Source organism: Macaca nemestrina, chromosome 17, assembly GCF_043159975.1.
Source record: "Macaca nemestrina isolate mMacNem1 chromosome 17, mMacNem.hap1, whole genome shotgun sequence".
Classification (NCBI taxonomy): domain Eukaryota; kingdom Metazoa; phylum Chordata; class Mammalia; order Primates; family Cercopithecidae; genus Macaca; species Macaca nemestrina.
The window spans coordinates 6,676,213-6,696,625 of NC_092141.1; the positions used below are offsets into that span (position 1 = coordinate 6,676,213).

The window sequence follows — 20,413 nt, forward strand, 5'->3', positions numbered from 1 at the left end:
AAGAAAGATCTGTGGCCAGTGATGGAGGCAGCACAGAAGGAACAGCAGGCTCATGGGTGAAATATACAGAAGCAAAGAAACCTCTTGTGATCGATCATCTGGGCTTCCATAGTAGAGGAGCCAGGTGTCTTGGTCCTCCCCCAACCCCTGCTTATGCCAAGCAAAGCATCTGTCCCCAAGTGTGAGAAAGGATGACTGTTTGAAGGACAGGACACCATGGAAAGCTGAAAATACCCAAGAGGAATAAAGCAGAAGCAACTGGTTCAACTCACACCAGCGACATTTTCTACCTTCCCCAATAATTCGACGACAGCAGGTTTCATTAAACACATATATTCCTATCACTCAGAGATGGGCTGACAGGGAACTGCAAACACAAACTGGCTTATGCACAAATATTACTAAATATTAGATAAAAACCAACAACGTGGAAGGAAGATATCCAACTCAGTGACTGAAGGGAAGAGGAAATTGGACCTGTGGAGTCCTTAAACCCACTTAGTGTCACAGTCATTAGTGGCTCTCAAATTTTAGTATGCATCAAAATCACAGGACTAGTTAAAATGTGGATTCTGAGCCCTGCTCCTAGAATTTGACTGATTCAGTAGGTCTAGGGGTCTAGAAATGTGACCCCCAAAGTCACATTTCCAACCAGTTGCCAAGAGATGTTAATGCTGTTGGTCCAGGGGCCACTCTTTGAGAAGCATGTATCTAGATACAAGGTCATAAACCAGAGTCAGGGGGTGAATGGTAGGAAAAAATAGCTCTCTGGAAAGCTAGAGGCAGAGAAATTGATCAGGGATACCCAGGCAGTGACTGCTTCCTTCCTGTCAACAAGAACGTGGCCTTGCTGACACTAAGTTTGTCTTAAGAACAAGAAGAACCTAGATTGTAAATCATTCCTTAAATAACAGCTCATAGATTGTTAGTATACATTATCCTGGAAGAGATATATAAACCCCAAGCGTAAAAGAATAGTGAAATAACAAGATTTCTCAAGGACTGAGCGGAATTTATCACAGGAATGCAAAGTTATTCAGGATGTGAAAATCAGTCAATGTAACATACCATGTTGACAGACTAAAAGACAAAAACCATATAAGCATCTCAATACATGTCTGCAAAAAAAAAAAAAAAAAAAAAATCCAGCAAAATCCAACACCTTTTTATGGTAAAAAATACATTCAACAAACTAGAAATAGGAGGGAACTTCATCAACTAGATGAAGGACAACAACAAAAGATTCATAGTTAACATCATATTTAACGGTAAAAGACTGAAAACCTTCCCCCTAAGATCAGGAATAAAACAAGATGTCTGCTGTCATTACTTCTGTTCAATATTAAGTTGGAGACTCTAGTTAGGGGAATTAGATAAGAAAAGGAAATAAAAGCTATCCAGATTGGAAAGGGAAAAGTTCAACTACCTATTCAAAGATGATGTAATCCTATGCATAGAAAATACTAAAGAATCCCCTCCAAAATAAAACTAATAAATGAGTTCAGCAAGGTTGCAAGATAGAGGATCAATATACAAAACTCAATTATATTTCCATACACTTGCAATAAACGGTCTGAAAATGAAATTAAGAAAACAATTCCAGTTACATTAGCATCAAAAAGACTAAAATACTTAGGAATAAATTTAACAAAACAAGTGCAAGACTTGTACACTGAAAACTTTAAAACATCATTGAAAGAAATTAAAGAAGACTTACATAAATGTAAAGACTTCTCACGTTCATGGATTGGAACTGATATTGTTAAGATGACAATACTCCTCAAATTGATCTACAGAGTCAACACAATCCCTATCAAAATCCCCACTGGCATTTTTGCAGAAATTGACCTAAAATTCATATGGAAGTGCAAGAAACACAGAATAGCTAAATAATCTTGCAAAAGAAGAACAAAGCTAGTGGACCCCCACTTCCTGATTTCAAACTTACTGCAGGTGTACAGTAATCAAGACTGTGTGGCATACTAACATATACACATGAGTGGAATAGCACTCGGAGTCCAGAAATAAACCCATATGTCTATGATCAATTAACTTTTGACAAATCTGCCTAAACAATTCAATGGATGAGAGATAGTCTTTTCAATAAATGGTGCTGGGAAAACTAGTTAATCATGCTCAAAAGAACTCCTACCTCACACCATACACAAAAATTAATCCAAAGTGGATCAAAGACCTAAATATAAGAGTTAAAACTATAAAACTTTACAAAGAAAACATGGGGGTAAATCTTCATGACCTTGGACTGGGCAATGGTTTCTTAGATATGGCACCAAAAGCACAGACAATAAAAGAAAAAATAGATAAACTGAACTTCATCAAAATTTTAAGATTTTATACTCCAAAAGACATTATCAAAAAAAAGTATAAAGATAACCCACAAAATGGGAGAAAGCATATCTGAAAAGGGTCTGGCGTCCAGAATTCATTAAAGAACCCTTACAACTCAACAATAAAAAGACAAATAACCCAAATTTTAAATTGGCAAAAGATTTCAGTAGACATTTCCCCAAAGGAGATAAACAAATGATGAATAAGCACATGAAAAGATACTCAACATCATTAGTCATTAGAGAAATGAAGATCAAAACCACAATGAGACATCACTTCACACCTACTAGGATGGCCATATCCAAAAAGGCAGCCAGTATCAAGGGTTGGCAAGGATGCAGAGAAATTGGAACCTTTTTACATTACTGGTGGAAATGTAAAGTGGGGCAGCTACTTTGGAAACGAATTTGGCAGTTCTTCAAAAACTTAAACAGAATTACCATATGATATGGCAATTCCACTCCTATGTATATCAGCAAGATAATCGAAAACATATCCACACAAAAACTTGCATATGAATACTTACAGCATCATTATTCGTAATAGCCAAAAAGTAGAAACAACTCACATGTCCATCAACTGGGATAAATGAGACATGGCATATCCATACAATGGAGTAATACTCAGCCATAAAATGAAATGAAGCACTGACTCATGATGCTACAACATGGATGAATCTCAAAAACATTATGCTAAGGGAAAGTAGTCACACACAAAACGCTACATATTGTTTGATTCCATTTATATGAAATACCAAGGGCTGGGGGAAGGGGAATGGTGAGTGACCACTAATGGGTATGGGGCTTCTTTTTTCAGAAATGAAAATGTTCTTGGGCCAGGCACGGTGTCTCATGCCTGTAATCCCAGCACTTTGTGAGACCAAGGTGGGCAGATCACTTGAGGTCAGGAGTTCAAGACCAGCCTGGCCAACATAATGAAACCCCGTCTCTACTAAAAAAATACAAAAATTAGCCAGACCTGATGGCGGGCACCTGTAATCCCAGCTACTTGGGAGGCTGAGGACAGAGAATCGCTTGAATCCGGCTGGCAGAGGTTGCAGTGAGCCGAGGTCGTGCCACTGCACTCCAGCCTGAGCAACAGAGTGAGACTCCATCTCATAAAAACAAAAAGAGGCCGGGCGCGGTGGCTCAAGCCTGTAATCCCAGCACTTTGGGAGGCCGAGACGGGCGGATCACGAGGTCAGGAGATCGAGACCATCCTGGCTAACCCAGTGAAACCCCGTCTCTACTAAAAAATACAAAAAACTAGCCGGGCGAGGCGGCGGGCGCCTGTAGTCCCAGCTACTCGGGAGGCTGAGGCAGGAGAATGGCGTGAACCCAGGAGGCGGAGCTTGCAGTGAGCTGAGATCCGGCCACTGCGCTCCAGCCTGGGCGACAGACCGAGACTCCGTCTCAAAAAAAAAAAAAAAAAAAAAAAACAAAAAGAAAGAAAAGAAAAGAAAAAATATTATTGAGCTAGATAATGGTGATGGTTGCATCCCTTCATGAATATACTAAAACCACTGAATTGTACATTTTACAAAAAGGTGGGTTTTATGGTATGGGATTTATATCTCAATTTTTTAAAAAGATTTTGGCAAGACCTGCTTCACTTGAATAGTGTTAATGGCAGCTGTGTGCCTCCTTAGATCATTCGAATCAAGATATCTCCTGCTCTGTGTTATAATCTCACCTATGATCTTTGGCTGACTAATCCAGTCTTAAGTGTGCAGTTATTCCCACCCATCTCTAACCTACCAGAAAACTCCGAAATGTTCTAAAACATGCAGATGGAGACTTTTAAAAATGTAGCATCAGCCCATGCTTCCATGACTTAAGATCAGATTGCTAATCAAAAGAATCAATCAGAGCACATGAAAATGAAAAGATGATTTTTAAAAATAAACAAACAAACCCCAGGCCTGGCACAGTGACATACGCCTGTAATCCTAGCACTTTGAGAGGCTGAGGCGGGAGGATCGCTTGAGCAAGACCAACCAGGACAACACAGCGAGAGCCTATCTCTACAAAAAATTAGGCAGGTGTGGTAGTGCAAGCCTGTGGTCCCAACTACTCGGAAGGCTGAGGCAGGAGAATGAGACCCAATCTCTAAAAACGAAACGCAATACAGAAGAGCTGACCTGCAGAATGGAGACTGATGAAGAGAAAATGGGTGAGTTGTTGGTTAGAGCCAAGGCCTATTCTCAGAATGCACCAAGGACCAAGAAATATGAATAAGAAGAACAAGGTGACATGTGGTTAGAAAAGTATCTGGAAGGATAAAACAGAGAAATACTTAAAGAAACAATGAAAAGAAGGCTTCACAGCAGGGAAAGGGTACAACCAGGTGCGACATGACCAACAAACACCCCCACAACAAACACCTACTCAGAAACATGACTTGAAATTTCAGAATACAAGGAAGAAAGACTTAAAAACCTAAAGGCTGGGCATGGTGGCGAATACCGGTAATCCCAGCACTTTGGGAGGCTGAGGTGGGCTGATCACTTGAGGCCAGGAGTTCGAGACCAGCCTGGGCAACATGGTGAAACCCTGTCTCTATTAAAAAAGCAAGCAAGAAAAAAAATTTAAAAAACTTAAATCTTCAGGAAGAGTAAAAACCGTATTACTCACAAAGGAATGAGAATCAAATTTATCTCAGACTTCTCAGCAACATCACTAAATTCAAGAAGGCCATGGAGGAATAGCTGCAGAGATAGTTGGGAACGTGATTATGGAGGCAGATAAGCTTGCACTCAAATGAGCAAGCAAAATAAAGACACGTTTAGCAATGCAAGGACCTAGAAAACTGCTATCCACAGTTCCTACCTGAAAGAATTACTAGCAGAGACATGCTGGTGAAAAAAGAAAGTAAATCCAAGAGGAAGTCAGGGAATTGAGGAAGTAGCAGTGAGAGCTATATGCTATAAAGGGCGAATTTTACTGAATATAAATCATAGCTCAAAATACTTAACCCAAAAAGAAGGAGAAGGAGGAGGTGGTGGGGGAGGAGTTGTCACTGCCAAAGCCACCATGATGAGAAAACAAAACCCTCCCCAAAAGTAAAACAGCAAAACTTATCATTAAGTTGAAATAAGAATTGACAACATGAAACCAAACGGACAGGGGCCATGGGAGCTGGGGAGTTAGGAAGAGAAGGAAGAAGAAAGGTACCAACGTCCTTCCCTGTTCAGGGATAGGATAGATAGAGCTACTGACTTAATCCAAACTCTGGTAGAAAATGCCAGTTTTAATTTTTAATTTTTTTTTTTTTTTGAGACAGGGGCTCATTCTATCACCCAGGCTGTGTTGCAGTAGAGCAAGCATGGCTCACTGCAGCCTCAACCTTCTGGGTTCAAACGACCCTCTCACCTCAGCCTCCAGAAGAGCTGGGAACACAGGCGCATGCCACCACCCCCAGCTAATTGCTTAATTTTTTGCAGAGGCGGGGGTCACTTTCTTACCCAGGCTGGTCCCAAACTCCTGGGCTCAAGCGATCCTCCCACCTCGGCCTCCCAAAGTATTGGGATTACCGGCATGAGCCACTGCGCCTGGCCAAAAACACCAGTTTTCAAATGTGTGTTAAAACTGTACGTTTCTAGAACTGCAGAAAAAGGAGATATATAAGAAATTTGATTGTGTCAATAAAAAACAGGAAAAAGGGAAGGAGAAAACTGTATTGATAATAGCTTAAATTTTACAGAGAATTTGTAACCCAACATATACGGTGTAGATAATGTATCTATTTTTTAACTCATAAGGAACGTTCACACACACACGCAAGACCATGGTTTAGACAAGAAAGAATTTCAAAAAGATATCACTTTGGGGTCACATGGTCTGATCATAGTGGAATAAAATGGCTAATTAACAAGAAAAAAAATCTATTTGTCAGGATTCTTGTACACGGCTCTCAACAGTTCTTTGTGTAAAGAGGAGAAACATGGAGGTTTTGAACTCTGTAGACATGACGGACAGTGAGAGGGCGACTTATCCTAACCCTGTGGAATGTGGCCAATATGGCTGGATGCAGCTTTTCTGGGGACTGAAGGTTATACAATTTTGGGGTCCTTTTAAGGAAAAGATTATCCCCCCCCAAAAGCTTACTTTTGTAAATTTTACCAAAAAAAAGGTAATGGGTAAAAAAGCAAAAAAAAAAAAAAAAAAAGTAACCTTGCTAGGACTCTCTCTTGGAAGGCAACTGTGCGTGTGTCATTTTAAAAACAGGATTAAAACGCTCCTATCTCTAGAATTAGAAAAGCAGAAATCACATAAATCTGGAGGAAAAAATTAATGAAATAAAAGCAATGTTAATTTACAAAACTAGAGAAAACGGTAGACAGTAGAACTGATTAATAAAAGTAAGAGCTATTTCTTTGAAAAGACCTTTGAAATAGGTAAGCCTTTGGCAAAACTTACTAAGAATAGAGGGAGAGAGAGACAGAGAGAGAGAGAGAAGGATGGAGGGAAGGGGAAAAATACAAAGTACAAAGGAACAATGAGGGGAATGAGAAAGAAGTCATAACTTTCAGAAGTTAATTGCTTTCAACTTGATGAGGGGTATTTCTGGAATCCTAGGGCGAGGGTCATGCTTACTGGTGAAACACTGGGATGTTTCCATCACAGCACTTCAGTCAGGAAGTACTGAGTCCAATCAGAAAGCCTGCAACCACTTCTGTCACTCTACGTTGACCTGGAGATCCCATGCGATGCAGTTTAAAAGGAAAAATAAGAAGGGAGAGTAAATACTGGCAAAAATATAACTGTTAAGATTTGTAAACAAGGCTGGGTGCAGTGGCTCACACCTGTCGTCCTAGCATTTTGGGAGGCCGAGGCGGGCAGATCACTTGAGGTCAGGAGTTCGAGACCAGCCTGGCCAACATGGTGAAACCCCATCTCTACCAAAAACACAAAAAGTAGCCGGGCATGGTGGCGGACGCCTGTAATCCCAGCTATTCGGGAGGCTGAGGTAGGAGAATCACTTGAACCCAGGAGACAGAGGTTGCAGTGAGCCAAGATCACACCACTGCACTCCAACCTGGGTGACAGAGCAAGACTCTGTCTCCAAAAAAAAGAAAGAAAGAAAGAAAAGATTTCTAAATGATGTGATGCTCTAACTAGGAAAAACCCAAGAGAATCAACTGACAAACTATTAAAACCAACAAGAAATGTCAGCGAAGCAGCAATATTTCAAAGACATAGCAGACTAGTAATTTACATCCAGAATATATATGAAGATCTCCTAAAATCCAGTAAAAAGGATAAACAATCCAATAGCATATGGGCAAAAATGGTGTTTAAGAAATTCAGAGAAAAGAAAATAGGATCGGTCAACACATTTATGAAAAGATGTTCAATCTCACTGGAAACCGGGTAAAGACAAAGCAAGACAAGAAAACATTTTCACTCAGCCGTTAGATAAAATGTGGAAGTTTGATAATATCAAATCTGGTAACACATTGTGGGGAAATGGCTAACTTAATCCATGGTTGGTGTGCAAATATACATTTGCACCCTTTTTTGGAAAACCGTTTGACAGTACCTATTGCAATTTTGAATGCTTATACTTTAAACCCATAAAGCATTCTTACAATAATGAAAGACTCCAATGTCTATCACTGCAGAATGGTTAAATAAATTATGGTACAACTATGGTAGAGAATACTATAGTATAGGTAAAGATAATGAAGTGAATCTATATTTACTCATATGAAAAGCTCTCCAAGATCTTCTGTTAAATGTGAGGGAAGAGGTAAGTTGCAGCACTAATGTCTAATACCATCGACCTCTAGAGAGATATCCTCCACATTGTTCAACTCTGCAAGGAGGTCTGTAATTGAAGGAATAACTAAAGGAGAGACTTTGGTTTTATTTGTTGCGTTTGATTTTTTCCAGTAAGGATACATTTAAGAAATCAGATGGATATTTATTATGTTTGTAGAAGCATTATTCATGGTAGCCAAAACGTGGAAGCAACCTAAACGTCCATCATCAGAAGAATGGATAAACAAAAGGTGGTATATCCATACAAGGGAAAGTTACTCAGCCCCAAAATGGAATAAAGTACTGATTCCTGTTGCAACATGAATGAACCTTGACAGCATTATGCTAAGTGAAATAGGCCAGACACAAAAGGACAAATACTGAATGATCCCACATATGTAGGGTACCTAGAGAAGTCAAATTCATGGAGACGGAAAGTAGAATGGTGTTTACCAAGGGCTGGGGAAAGGAGAATGGGGAGTTGGTCTTTGACCCGCACAGAGTTTCAGTTGTGGAGGATGACCAAGTTCTGGCGATGGTTGGTGGCGATGGTTGCAGGGCAATGTGAATGGACTTAATGCCACTGACCTGTACACTTAAGAATTGCTAAAATGGGCCGGGCGTGGTGACTCACGCCTGTAATCCCAGCACTTTGGGAGGCCGAGGCAGGTGGATCACTTGAGGTCAGGAGTTCAAGACCAGCCTGGCCAACATGGCAAAACCCTGTCTCTACTAAAAATACAAAAATTAGCTGGGTGTGGTGGTGCATGCCTGTAATCCCAGCTACTCAGGAGGCTGAGGCAGGAGAATCACTTGAACTCGGGAGGCGGAGGTTGCAGTGAGTCGAGATTGTGCCATTGCACTCTAGCCTGGGCAACAAAGCAAGACTCCATCTCAAAAAAAAAAAAATTGTTAAAATGGTAAATTTTATGTTATGCATATTTTACTACAATAAGAAATGTTACACAAAAATAAGACAAACAATTGCAAAAATAATAACAGTATAATAATAATAATATTTGAACAATTGTAAAATAATAGTAATAACAACATGCTTCTGGGTGTTCAGCTCATGCTAAAGGATCCCTTTCCATAAAAAAAAATATATATATATATACACACACACATATACACATATACGTATATACATATATACTGGGCCATATATTGCCAAAAAGATAAATATAGAACCAAGCTTAAAATAAAAAATGTATGATACACAGTGCCAGAAACAAAAAAAGGAATCCAGAGACGAAAGCAGAAGCTGAGATAGAGGAGATCCGTGAATCCCATGAGTCAGACGAATAAAGAAAGAGCCTCCGGGATCAGAGCCTAAAAACCGCACTGTGAACTCCACCAACCCGACCTCAGCCTGTGGATGGCAAGGAGCTGATGTGGCACCCACTTTACAGCAGGGACCCTTGAAGGGCCATTCCATCCTTACAGGAACTTAAAAAAAGAACCTTCCTAGCGGAAGCGGCAAAGAAACCATTCACAGACAGTGAGAGAGAAAATTCACACATGAGTAATTAAAACCCTAAGCCTGTGCCACTTCTGGGTGTAGGGTCTAAATTTACACCACCCATGTAGAATGGAAACTCTAAACTATAAATTTAGCCTATAAAATATTCAAGATTAGTGAAACACTCAGGCCCAGCAGGAAAGAAAATAAGGCTGGTCTTTATGAGGACATTTTCCCAACCTAGGGCACACAAGACTCCCCCTAAAAAGAAGAGAGAGGTACGTGTGACCAAGATGAGTTCACAATCACAAACGAGAAACAAAACCCATGAGGTACATTAGTGTACACGCACGCGCGCGCGCACACACACACACACAGAGCAGAATTAGCACCCTTGAGAACTGGAGGGATGAGAGCAGTCTGAAAGTGCTGATGAAATATATGACTTAAATGGTGAGGGAGAGAAAAGGTGAAATACAAAACAGAATTCAGGCTTAAAAGGAAGAAGGTCGGCTCCCTTTGGAATGTGTGGAGCATAAGGAGTCTTTAGGACATCCGGGTAAAGGTTAGCAGGAGGTTACCGAAAATGTGAGGGTGGGGCCCAGAAGAAAGGTCCTGGCTAGAGATACAGCAGGGAGTTGCCATGGAGGTGGCTGGAGCACCATGGAGGCAGTGTGACTGACCAGAGTGTCCAGCATGAGGGCGGGGGATGCCTGGAATGAGCCCTGTGTCTAAGGGCAGGAAACTTGAAGAAGACAGGAGGATCCGCTCTGTCTATGCCACCAATTTCGATTGCATTCCTTTCCAGGAAGCGTTCACGGATCTTCCTTTCCCCAAGACACTTCCCAGAGCCTCTCAGAGCCTGGACCCAGCCTGTCTTACTGTATAGTAACCCCTGGCTCTGATCTGTCGCTTCCACTCTGCTGTAAGCTTCTAAGGAGTGACAAGGCCATCCTGCTTGTCTCTGTTCCCCCTACACTGGGCACAGGGTCGAGCCCCTGTGATGGCTCCATAAATGACTATTGAAATGAATGTGTGTGTTCTGTCATGTTGTGGGAATTCACGTTATGAATCCACATGAGAACGGGACTCGGAAGGAGCTGGAAATCCAGCTGGCTTCCTCTTCCGCTTACCGTCTTTCCTCTCTTCTTCCCGCTCCCCATTCTGTACTGGGAAGAAACACCACCAACCCTCGGACTCAGGCAAGCACTGCCCTTCATTCAATCGTGCCTGAGCACCAGGAAGCATTTGTGAGGGCTGCCACTTGTGCAAGACTGGCCATGCTTCTCCCCCTTCCATCATTATAAGAATGACCTGCTATCGAAAGCACTTTGCAAATATCATCTCATTTAATCATCGCAGCTTTTTTACTAGTCCTCCACTCTGCAGATGAAGAAACAGAAGCCCAGAGAGGTGATGTGACTTTTCCTGACCACAAAGTCATGGAGTGGCATGGCTGAAGTTCAAACCCAGGCTTCTCTAACTCCAACACTGCAGCTTCTGCCTCTCTCCTGTACTTCCCGCTATGCCTCCTCATCCCCTGCCCTCCCATGCGCTCCCAACTCACTCTGCCTCTTGCTCACCCGAAAGCCCTTAGTTCACACTGGGTCTGAGTCATATACTGTTTAGCAGACAAGTGGGGGTGGGGGATGGGAAGGGGATGGCCAAATGCGTGGTACCAATCCAGATTTGTCTTTTCAAGGCTACAAGCACTGTTGTGGGGCAGGACCTAGAATCCATGACCCCTTCTAGGCCCCCTCTGGGTTCTCGGGATGAAGGAAAGAGCAGCAAAGGACCCACTGGCAGATACATGGCTATGAAGACTGGTACGTTGTCTCTGGATTGCCCTTGGGGGCCAGACTCAGAGCCCCCCACCTCTTCTCATGGATGGGACAGTGGTACAGGGCGCCTTTCCTTTCAGACTCATGGTTCCTTGAGCCTGACTTTGTTAGGGCCCAGAACTGTGCCAAGCCTTAGTCCAGTCAGGGAGGTGAAGCCCTGGACTGGGAATCAGAAGGCCAGGAATCTGAGCCTAATGTTGCCACCAGTTTGGGGGACCTCGGACAAGACGTGGCTCCTCTGAGCCTGGGTTCTTTGTTGGTTAGATGGGATGACCACACCAAGCCTGCCCATTTCTCAGGATGGGTGCTTTGGCATGAGGAGAGCTCTGAACCAAGGGGGCAGGGATGGGGATGAGAAAAGGAACAGGGACAGGACAAGATGGTCACCACCAAGACAGCTGCCACCAAGGCAGCCGTTCTTGTGAGCTGGGCCAGGACCATCTCACTGAACACCTCCTAAGAGCATGGCCTTGCCCACTTGGCAACTCTGGGCCAGAGCACAACTGCGAATGACAGGAGCAAGAGAGGAAGGAGAAGAGATGATGAGGAAGAAATAAAGTAGGAAGAGTGGTATGTGGGGTGGGGAACGAGGGATGAAAGAAACCAACCTGAGGGTAACAGGTACAGAGGTTAGCACCCTGCATCCCAGATGTGGTTCTAGCCCTGGCTCTGCTTCTCACTCCATTGTAACATTAATCAAATACAGCCCTCAGCTGAAGATCTCTGAGGTTCAGTTTTCCATATATTAGCTCAGATTTTATGACTTCTTCAGCCACGCTGTCCATTTGCATTTTAAAGCCTTGCCCCATTGCTTCACTGTCAGGAGCCCTTCCTGGATCCCCTCTCCTGCCTCCTGAAAGTCATGCCTCTCTCTTCTGAGCTAACAGCCCTCAGCTTAAGCCTGATGCATATATCTTGATTTATACAGTGTCACACATCACAAGACAGAGGTCTCAGATGAATCACCTTTGGTTGCTCCTGCCAAGCACTTACACACAGTAGGTGCTCAACGAGCCTGTGAGTGATGAACAATAGCCAAGCAGATGGATAGATGGATGCCAAAAAGAATCAGCCTGCTTTGTAGGCTGATCAAACTCCTGGTCAAAACTCTTCTCCAAAGAAAGCCTCCTGGATTAATCCCCAGCCATATACTTCTTCTTCAACAGCTCAGCCAAAGGAAATCCTGATTCTCACTGCTGTCCTTCTCTTTCCCCTTAGACCTCAGCTCCTGTCCTGCTCAAAGGCTTCTCCAACTGTCACCCTCCTTATTCAGCAGATTCCAATACCAAAGACCTGGCAGTCCAAGGAGCTTGGACCCAGGCACCTGCCATTTACCACCCGTGCCACTGGGGTGGTCATTCTATGGACAAAGGAAGATCTTTTGAAGTACCCTGGGGCTGTTCTGCCACAGAAAACCCTACGGAAGTCCCCATGAGAGTTCCTGTAGGTGGCAGAATCTCAGAGATGCTATGAAGGAGGAACCAAGGCAGATGGACTCTTCACAGAAGACCCAAGTCCCAGCCCCAGTTGCCAGCCCTACAGCCCACCCTGCAACACACCTATGTGCACATCCTGGTCATGAGAGAAGCAAAATCTCACCTTGATGCCCGTCCAGTTTCCCCATGGTCTCGATCTGCTCCACAAGGTCATTGGAGTTCCACTGGCTCATCCCAATGAGGATGGCATTCTTCCCTTCAGCCATCTCCTCTGTGGGAAGAAGCAGTGGTGAGCATGAGCAGGTGCAGCTAGGGATAGGTAGCCTGATCAGGAGCTTATGTCTGAGAGACATTTTCTCTTATGCTCTTTCTTCCTTGAGTTGAGGTGTACCTCGACTAGGTACTGTAGCTAGACAGTTACAAGACTTTCAGAGATTTGTCATTGCAAGAAGGTACTGTTGTACTCTACTGGACCTCCACGTGCTACAGCAAAAGAAAGTAACAAAAAGCCTGAAACCCCATAAAAAGTACCATTCCTAGCACTGAGGGCAGTATCTCTTGAAAGTCAGTGTGTTTGGGAAGAAAGAGCAAAACCTTGTCATTTGCAAGCAGATTTTCCTTAAATTACTGACTTCTCTGACCCTCGATTTTCCCGTTAGTAAAATGGATCTGGCCACAGAGGTGTTGTGAGGATTAAATGAAATAATGGATGTAAAGGTCTTGGTGCAGAGCAGGTGCTCACAGATGACAGCCATGATGGTGATGTCATCACATGAGAAGTAACTCACCACCAGGAGTTGAGTGGATGAGTAACTGGAGGAGAAGAAATCTTCTGTTTCTAAGGAAGCTTTGAGCTGTATGGAACCTTTAGCCCCCATCTGAACTTTATGACCCTCTTAAAGCCTCCGTTCTCTCGCACTCCTCCCCTCAACCCTGTCTCTATCCTTGTTCTTTCCTTGTCTGAGCATAGTGATTCCTCTGGGAGAAACCAGTGGGGCAAGATTCCATAACCACACTGAAAAGAAGGCCCGGGGTCCCACACATTGCATACACACATCTAGTACCATCCCTCGTCCTACAAAGGGACATTTCTTCAAAGACAATCCCTTAGGCACGTGTGCTGTCCTCCCCACACTTTGCCCAAAAACAGATGTGCCTTTCTGGTGAAGAGCTTTGTGCCCTCCCTCACAGAACAGACATCAAAGGGTGTTGAGGACAATCTCCAACCTTATGATAATTAAGAACAAAGGGTTGAGATCCATTTCACTGCCAAAGAACTTTACCAACAGAAAGAATCAATATGGTGGATCTGAAGCTTTGGGAGCTGTCCAGAGTTCTGATTCACTCTAGAGCTCAGTTGACCAGACCCCCAGTTCTTGTTAGGACATCTCCTCCTGTCTTATTTTATGTATCTATTTGATTGACTTAACAACAATTATCTAACCGTTACCACACACTGAGATTAGTATAAGTGCTTTACAAATATTAACTCAATTCTCATAACAATACAAAAAAGGTACAATTATTGTTATCCCCATTTTATAGACAAGGAAACTGAGGAACACAGTAGCTGAGGAATTCTTGCCCAAGGTCACTGGCTAGAGTCAGGATTCAAAACCAGGTATACGGTTTCAAGAGTCCTGAAATCCTGCCATCCTGATAGCCTGCCCTGGACATCCTGTATTGGCTGCCCACACTCCAGCCAGGCACCACACACATTCGGACAATTTCCTGAGCCCGGCGTGTTCCATCTGGGAACTGGTTTATTCCGTACTGGGCAGAGCCCTGACCAGGTTCCAGTGCAGATCCTGCTGCATGTGAGCTTTGTGCTTTTCCACACCCTCCACCACTGTGTCTGTTTTCCTATCTTTTAAACAGCAATAACGACTCTGGCTCTATAGCTCTGTCTAGCAAGCTGCTGTGAGGACAAATACTACAACAAATTTGAAGATACAACACAATTTGAGGTGCTGTAAACAAATATAAGGTCATATTATTCTTCGGGAAGCAGAATTATGAAGAGGTTAAGAGCTCAATTCTGGCGTTAGACAGATTGCTGTCAATCCTGGGCCTACCATCTGCTAGCAATACAACTACAGTTTCCTCATCTAAAAAATGACATCATCATAGTCCCTGTGTCATCAGATTGTGGTGAGGATTAAGTGAGATGATGCAGGTAAGGTGTTTATAAGAGTGCCCCCCCCACCGTAAAAGCACAGGCTGAGATGCTATTGCACGATGGTGTCATCACCACCATCACCACCAGCAGCAGCAGGAGCGTGGGTGTCATGCCCCTACGCTCACTCTTGGTTCCACTCCTGCTGTTGTCGGCCCCTGTGACATGCTAGCCCAGCTCCAGAGTCAGGTAATCAGGATCAGCCTGATGACCACCTTGAGTTCTTTGTCTCCTGGTTCAGTTACTCACGCATGGAGCTATCCGTTTGTTCATTCTAGCATTCAATCTATGGTGAATAGATTTCTGAGCACCTACTGTGTGCAGGGTGAGACACGACCTCCCCCCTGCTGGAATCCAGTTTTGTGAAAAACATGATAGAAATACCTCTGACATGAGCTGGGAGCGGCAGGTATGCAGCAGGCGCTCAGCATATCCTAGCTCCCATTTCTTCTACGGTGCCATAAGTCCTGTCCCAGTGGTGCATGCAAGGCTAGTGGAACCCTGTGGGGTCTCCCAGGGCTCTGGAGGTCTGAGCATGCCTACTCCTGCACGGCCTGGGCCTCTTTCCCCTTTTTTCCTAATCACCAGTATAACCCTGCTCCATCTTTGGCTCTTGGGCTTTTGTCTGTTTCCGATCAAATATGTCTTTCTCTCCCACAGTCTCAGCATGCTTCTCTCACGCTTTACATCTGGCCCTGACTCACTGAGATCTGAGCTCTCTGGACCCCTTTCTATGGGTCTGTGTCTCTCTTGGTCCTTGTAGTTCTCTTGGCCTCTCCCAAGCTCTCCCGTGCTGCCTGCCACATCTGTATCTCTCTCTGGGTGGAACGCGAATGCATAGCCTTGCTCTCTTCTCACCCCAGCACCTTTCTCTCTTTCCTTTCTCTGGGTCTCACTTTACTGGACTGGGTATGTTTCTTTCTTGATCTCTCTCATTCTCTATGGACTTCTCTTTTGTCTCCCTTGGTCCCTGTCCTCAGGATCTCTCCAGCCCCTTGCTCCCTAAGGGTATTCTCCCTCCCCTCCCTGTTCTCTCTTGCTATGTGTGTGTGCACATGTGCATGTGTATGTGTGAGTGTGTGCATATGTGCATGTGTGTGCATGTGTGTACATGCATGTGTGAGCGCGTGCATGTGTGCATGTGTGTACATGTGTGAGTGCATATGTACACTGTGTGCATGTGTGTACATGCATGTGTGACTGTGTACATGCATGTGTGAATGTGTGCATATATGCATGTGTGTGTATGTGTGTGTGGCCCTCTCTCCCTCCTGCTCCCTCTCACTCTCTGCTTTCTCGTACCTTCTCTGGCATTCTCACACTCCCTGCCCCTCCGCCCATCCCTGTCTCTCTGCTGCTCTGTGTACCCTCCCAACTCCCCAACATGCTTTCTCTCCCACACTCAACCTTTACGTCTTCACTCCGGCAACAATGGGCTTGTCTCCTGAGAAGCAATAAGAACACACACGCACACACACACACACGGAAGCAGCAGCAGCAATATCTCCTTTTGGAGCCATTCAGGCAAAGAGGGGAGCTGCAGGGCTCAGCTTGAAGTCTTTGCTCTGCTTCCCACATTGTAGGACAAGCCTCCAACAGGACCTGTGGAGCCACACCGTGCTCATTTGTATAAACGCCCTGGTTGATTTTGCTTTTCACCTTCTGGTGACTGTCTCTTGCATGCTAATCCTTGTCCTGGTGATCTCTGCTGCGGACATGGTTTTAACATGTACTTCACCCTGCTGAGACCTGACCCAGCTCTGACTAAGCTCCAGGCTGAGACTCATCCACTGTTACCATAGCCCTGGCCTTGACCACAGATTGACTCCCACCCTGGCCAAAACCTGGTTATACTCCTGTAAGCACAACCTCCAATGCTATAAGGAAAGCCTTTCTTCTTACCCCGGAGCTTCTGTTTCTACTGTTGACAGGACTCCAGAGTAAAAAATCTCCTTGTCTTCGCCAGGTGCAGTGACTCACACCTGTAATCCCAGGACTTGTGAGGCCGAGGCAGGCGAATCACGAGGTCAGGAGTTCGAGACCAGCCTGACCAACATGGTAAAACCCCATCTCTACTAAAAATACAAAAAATTAGCTGGGCATAGTGGTGGGCGCCTATAATCCCAGCAACTCGGGAAGCTGAGGTGGAAGAATCACTTGAACCCGGGTGGCAGAGGTTGCCGTGAGCTGAGATCGCGCCACTGCATTCCAGCCTGGTGACAGAGTGAGACTCCATCTCAAAAAAAAAAAAAAAAAAAATCTCCTTTTCTCATGCCAGGAAGGCTTCACCTCCAGCTCATGGAGCCGAGGGCTTGGTCACATTCTGCAGATGGCCCATCCAGTACCGCCCATCATCAGACCCACAACATGGACTTTTCCAAGGACCTAGACATGCATTGCTTGGAGCTCTGGGCCACAAGATTGCTCACATTCACCTTGCACTGCCCATCACGTGCCGCCATAGCCCCCCATAGCCAATACCATAACTCCCTCTTCCTTGTGAGGGGCAGTCCCTGCACAGCTCATCCCCAGACGCGTTGGGCCTGGTTCCATGGCGTTTTGTTTTCCACTTCCCCTCCCCCAATGGGGGGAAAGGTAGGGGGAGAGTGGGGGCCCACGGCACACCTGTGGTTTGCTTCTGTGATGGCTCCTTGGCCCAGGAATAATCATGCAGCTTCCCACAGTGACATCCTTCCACTCCCTCCAGGAGACAACACTTCTACCCCTGCCATTCTATAGATGAGGAACCTGAGGCTCAGAGACCCAAGACTTGCCTGAGATCAGACGGCAGCCAGTCAGTGACACAAGCATCACGGAAGTCTAGTCCTCTACGCCCAGAGGACACATAGCATTTTCTTCCACTCCCCCCTCTCTCACCCTTGGGGTTGGAAACCCCCAGGAGGCTAAGTGATCACAGGGAAAGCTCAGATCAAAGGCTTGGCATGTGCCCCCCATTCTCTGTGAGACCTGACCCTGACTTGGAGACTTTGTCTGTAAAATGGGATGATTTAGCCCTGCACTACCTTCCTCTGCCAGTTGCTATGGGAAACCAGGAGTTGGAGGCACAAGCAGATTCCGCAACACAGAGCCCAGCTTCTCAGGCCCCAGCCTCCCACTTTGGGGAGTGGGGGAGGGGAGGACCAGCCAGGCTGGGCACCTCAGTGCCCAGCAAGAAACCAAGGACACAACGGACAGGGGGGTAAATGCAGAAAGGAGGACTCCTCCAGCTTCTAGCTCAGAGAGTTCCCTTAGCCCTGCCGAGGGAGACAGTCTTGCACTTTGCTCTTGATCCAGCTACCCAGTGCCAGATGTGCCCTGACAGTAAACCCTAGCTCCACCACCACCACCACCACCACAACCACCACCACCACCACCACCATACCCACCCCATTCCTGGCCCTGATGGCACTTTTGTCTCTGCAACTGTCAGGGCCTGGCCTGCTTATGCATAGTCATGGAGGGAGGGCTATTTAGATGCTGGAGGGGGTGGGGAAACCAAAAGAAAAGAAGTATTTCCCATTCAAGTGAGGGAACGGACCTGGACACCATAGCCAACAGAGCCTTGCAAGGCCATGGGGAGCCTCACTGACAGATCCTTCGAGGTGAAGCCCAGCATCCTCATTTCACAGGTGCAGAGCTGTGCCACTGGCCCACGGCCATGCAGAACCTCAGAGGAAGGGCTGGGCTAAGAATCCACATCCTGCCAATTAAAGGGACTTCCAGTAACACTATCTCCTGGCAGTTAATTTCATGAAGACACCTCTGTTTGTACCTAGATGTTTGCTGGCTCTAATTGGAGCGTTCTTTCCATCTAAGCAGAAGGATGCAGCTGATATTTTCTAAATGAAGACATACACTTTGCTATAAAAACAGAACATAAAGTGAGCTGGGCTTGGTATATCTAGCCAAATCCCAAATAAACTCACCCAATGCCACAGTGACTGCTCTAGCCCCAACCTTGCGTCCCTTCAGGGATGAAGACCTCAAAAGACAGTTTCATTTTCTCTCTAGAACTTAGCGTTTCATAGCCAGGAACCCTGGGAAACCTGAGCTGCTCTAACAGGTCAACCCATCCTCCTTGGTCCACGAAGCTTTTCTTACCCACGGCTTCTGGCCGGACTACCTGTCACCCAGCAATCTTCATCCCTCACAATTAGGAGCTCAGTCAAAGTCCAGGCATGGTTCCATTTTGAGGATCCATCCTGCACTACAGATTTTGAGTTCTGCATCTCTGGCTTTCTCTGGGAATGGGACAGAGGTACCCAGGGCCAACCCTGAGCCTGGCCAGGAAAGCATGTCCACAGGACACCCACTGCCTTCCACAATACGGGTTACTGGGTATAGTCCGCCCTCTCTCTCCTTGCTGGGGCTGTGAACCCACAGTGAACACTGAGCCAGTGCCGCCCTGGCTCACTCCGGCCACACCAGCCTTCCTGCTGTTGCTCAAAGACCCCAAGCTTGAGCGCAGTGGCTCATGCCTGTCATCCCAGCACGCTGGGAGGCTGAGGCAGGCAGATCACCTGAGGTCAGGAGTTCAAGACCAGCCTGGCCAGCACGGTGAAACCCCATCTCTACTAAAAATATTAAAAAAAAAAAAATTAGCCGAGCCTGGTGGTACATGCCTGTAATCCCAGCTACTTGGGAGGCTGAGGCGGGAGAATTGCTTGAACCTGAGAGGTGGAGATTGCAGTGAGCCGAGACTGAGCCACTGCAGTCCAACCTGGGCGACAAGAATGAAACTCCGTCTCAAAAAAAAAAGATGCCATGCTCATTCCTCCCATCACTTTGCACTGGCTGTTCCCACTGTCCAGAATACTCCTCCCCCGAGACTCACAGGTGGTGCATTTCTCATTATTCAGCTCTCATCTCAGGGCCACACCCCAGGGAGCCTCCAGCAGCCACCCACTCTATCACATCCTTTTATGTTATATGGTGGGGACAGTCTCCATTTTTTTAAACAGCATTACTGAGGCATAATTGACATTCCATCAACTACACACCTTTAAAGCACAAGGCTGGGTAAGTTTTGACCTATGTACATACCTGTCAAACCGTCACGCCAACCAAGCTAGTGAACAAGGACCCATCCCCTCTAGAAGTTCTCTCCTGCCCCTGTTTATCCCTCCTCCCCCAACTCCCCATCCCCAGGCGACCACTGATCTGCTCCTGGCACCACAGATTGGTTTTCATGTCCTAGACTGGTGTATAAATGGAACCATACAGGATGTACTCTGCTTCAGTCTGACTTCTTTCACTTGGCATGATTATTTTGAGATTTATCCATATTGTTGCATATATCCATGGTCCATTCCTTCTCAACTGTACCACAGTTTGTTCGCTCACTGATGCCCATTTGGGCATTTTCAGTGTGGGGCTATAATCCATCA

General features: G+C 45.4%; 1 protein-coding gene across 1 annotated transcript in view; it reads right to left on the reverse strand.

Annotated features, from left to right (window-relative positions):
* LOC105472870 (PITPNM family member 3) overlaps nt 1–20,413 on the reverse strand; it is a 104,009-nt gene that overhangs the window by 58,357 nt on the left and 25,239 nt on the right. Inside the window, 1 exon segment of the mRNA XM_011726437.2 lies at nt 13,014–13,121. Coding sequence (XP_011724739.2) covers nt 13,014–13,121 — 108 coding nt within the window.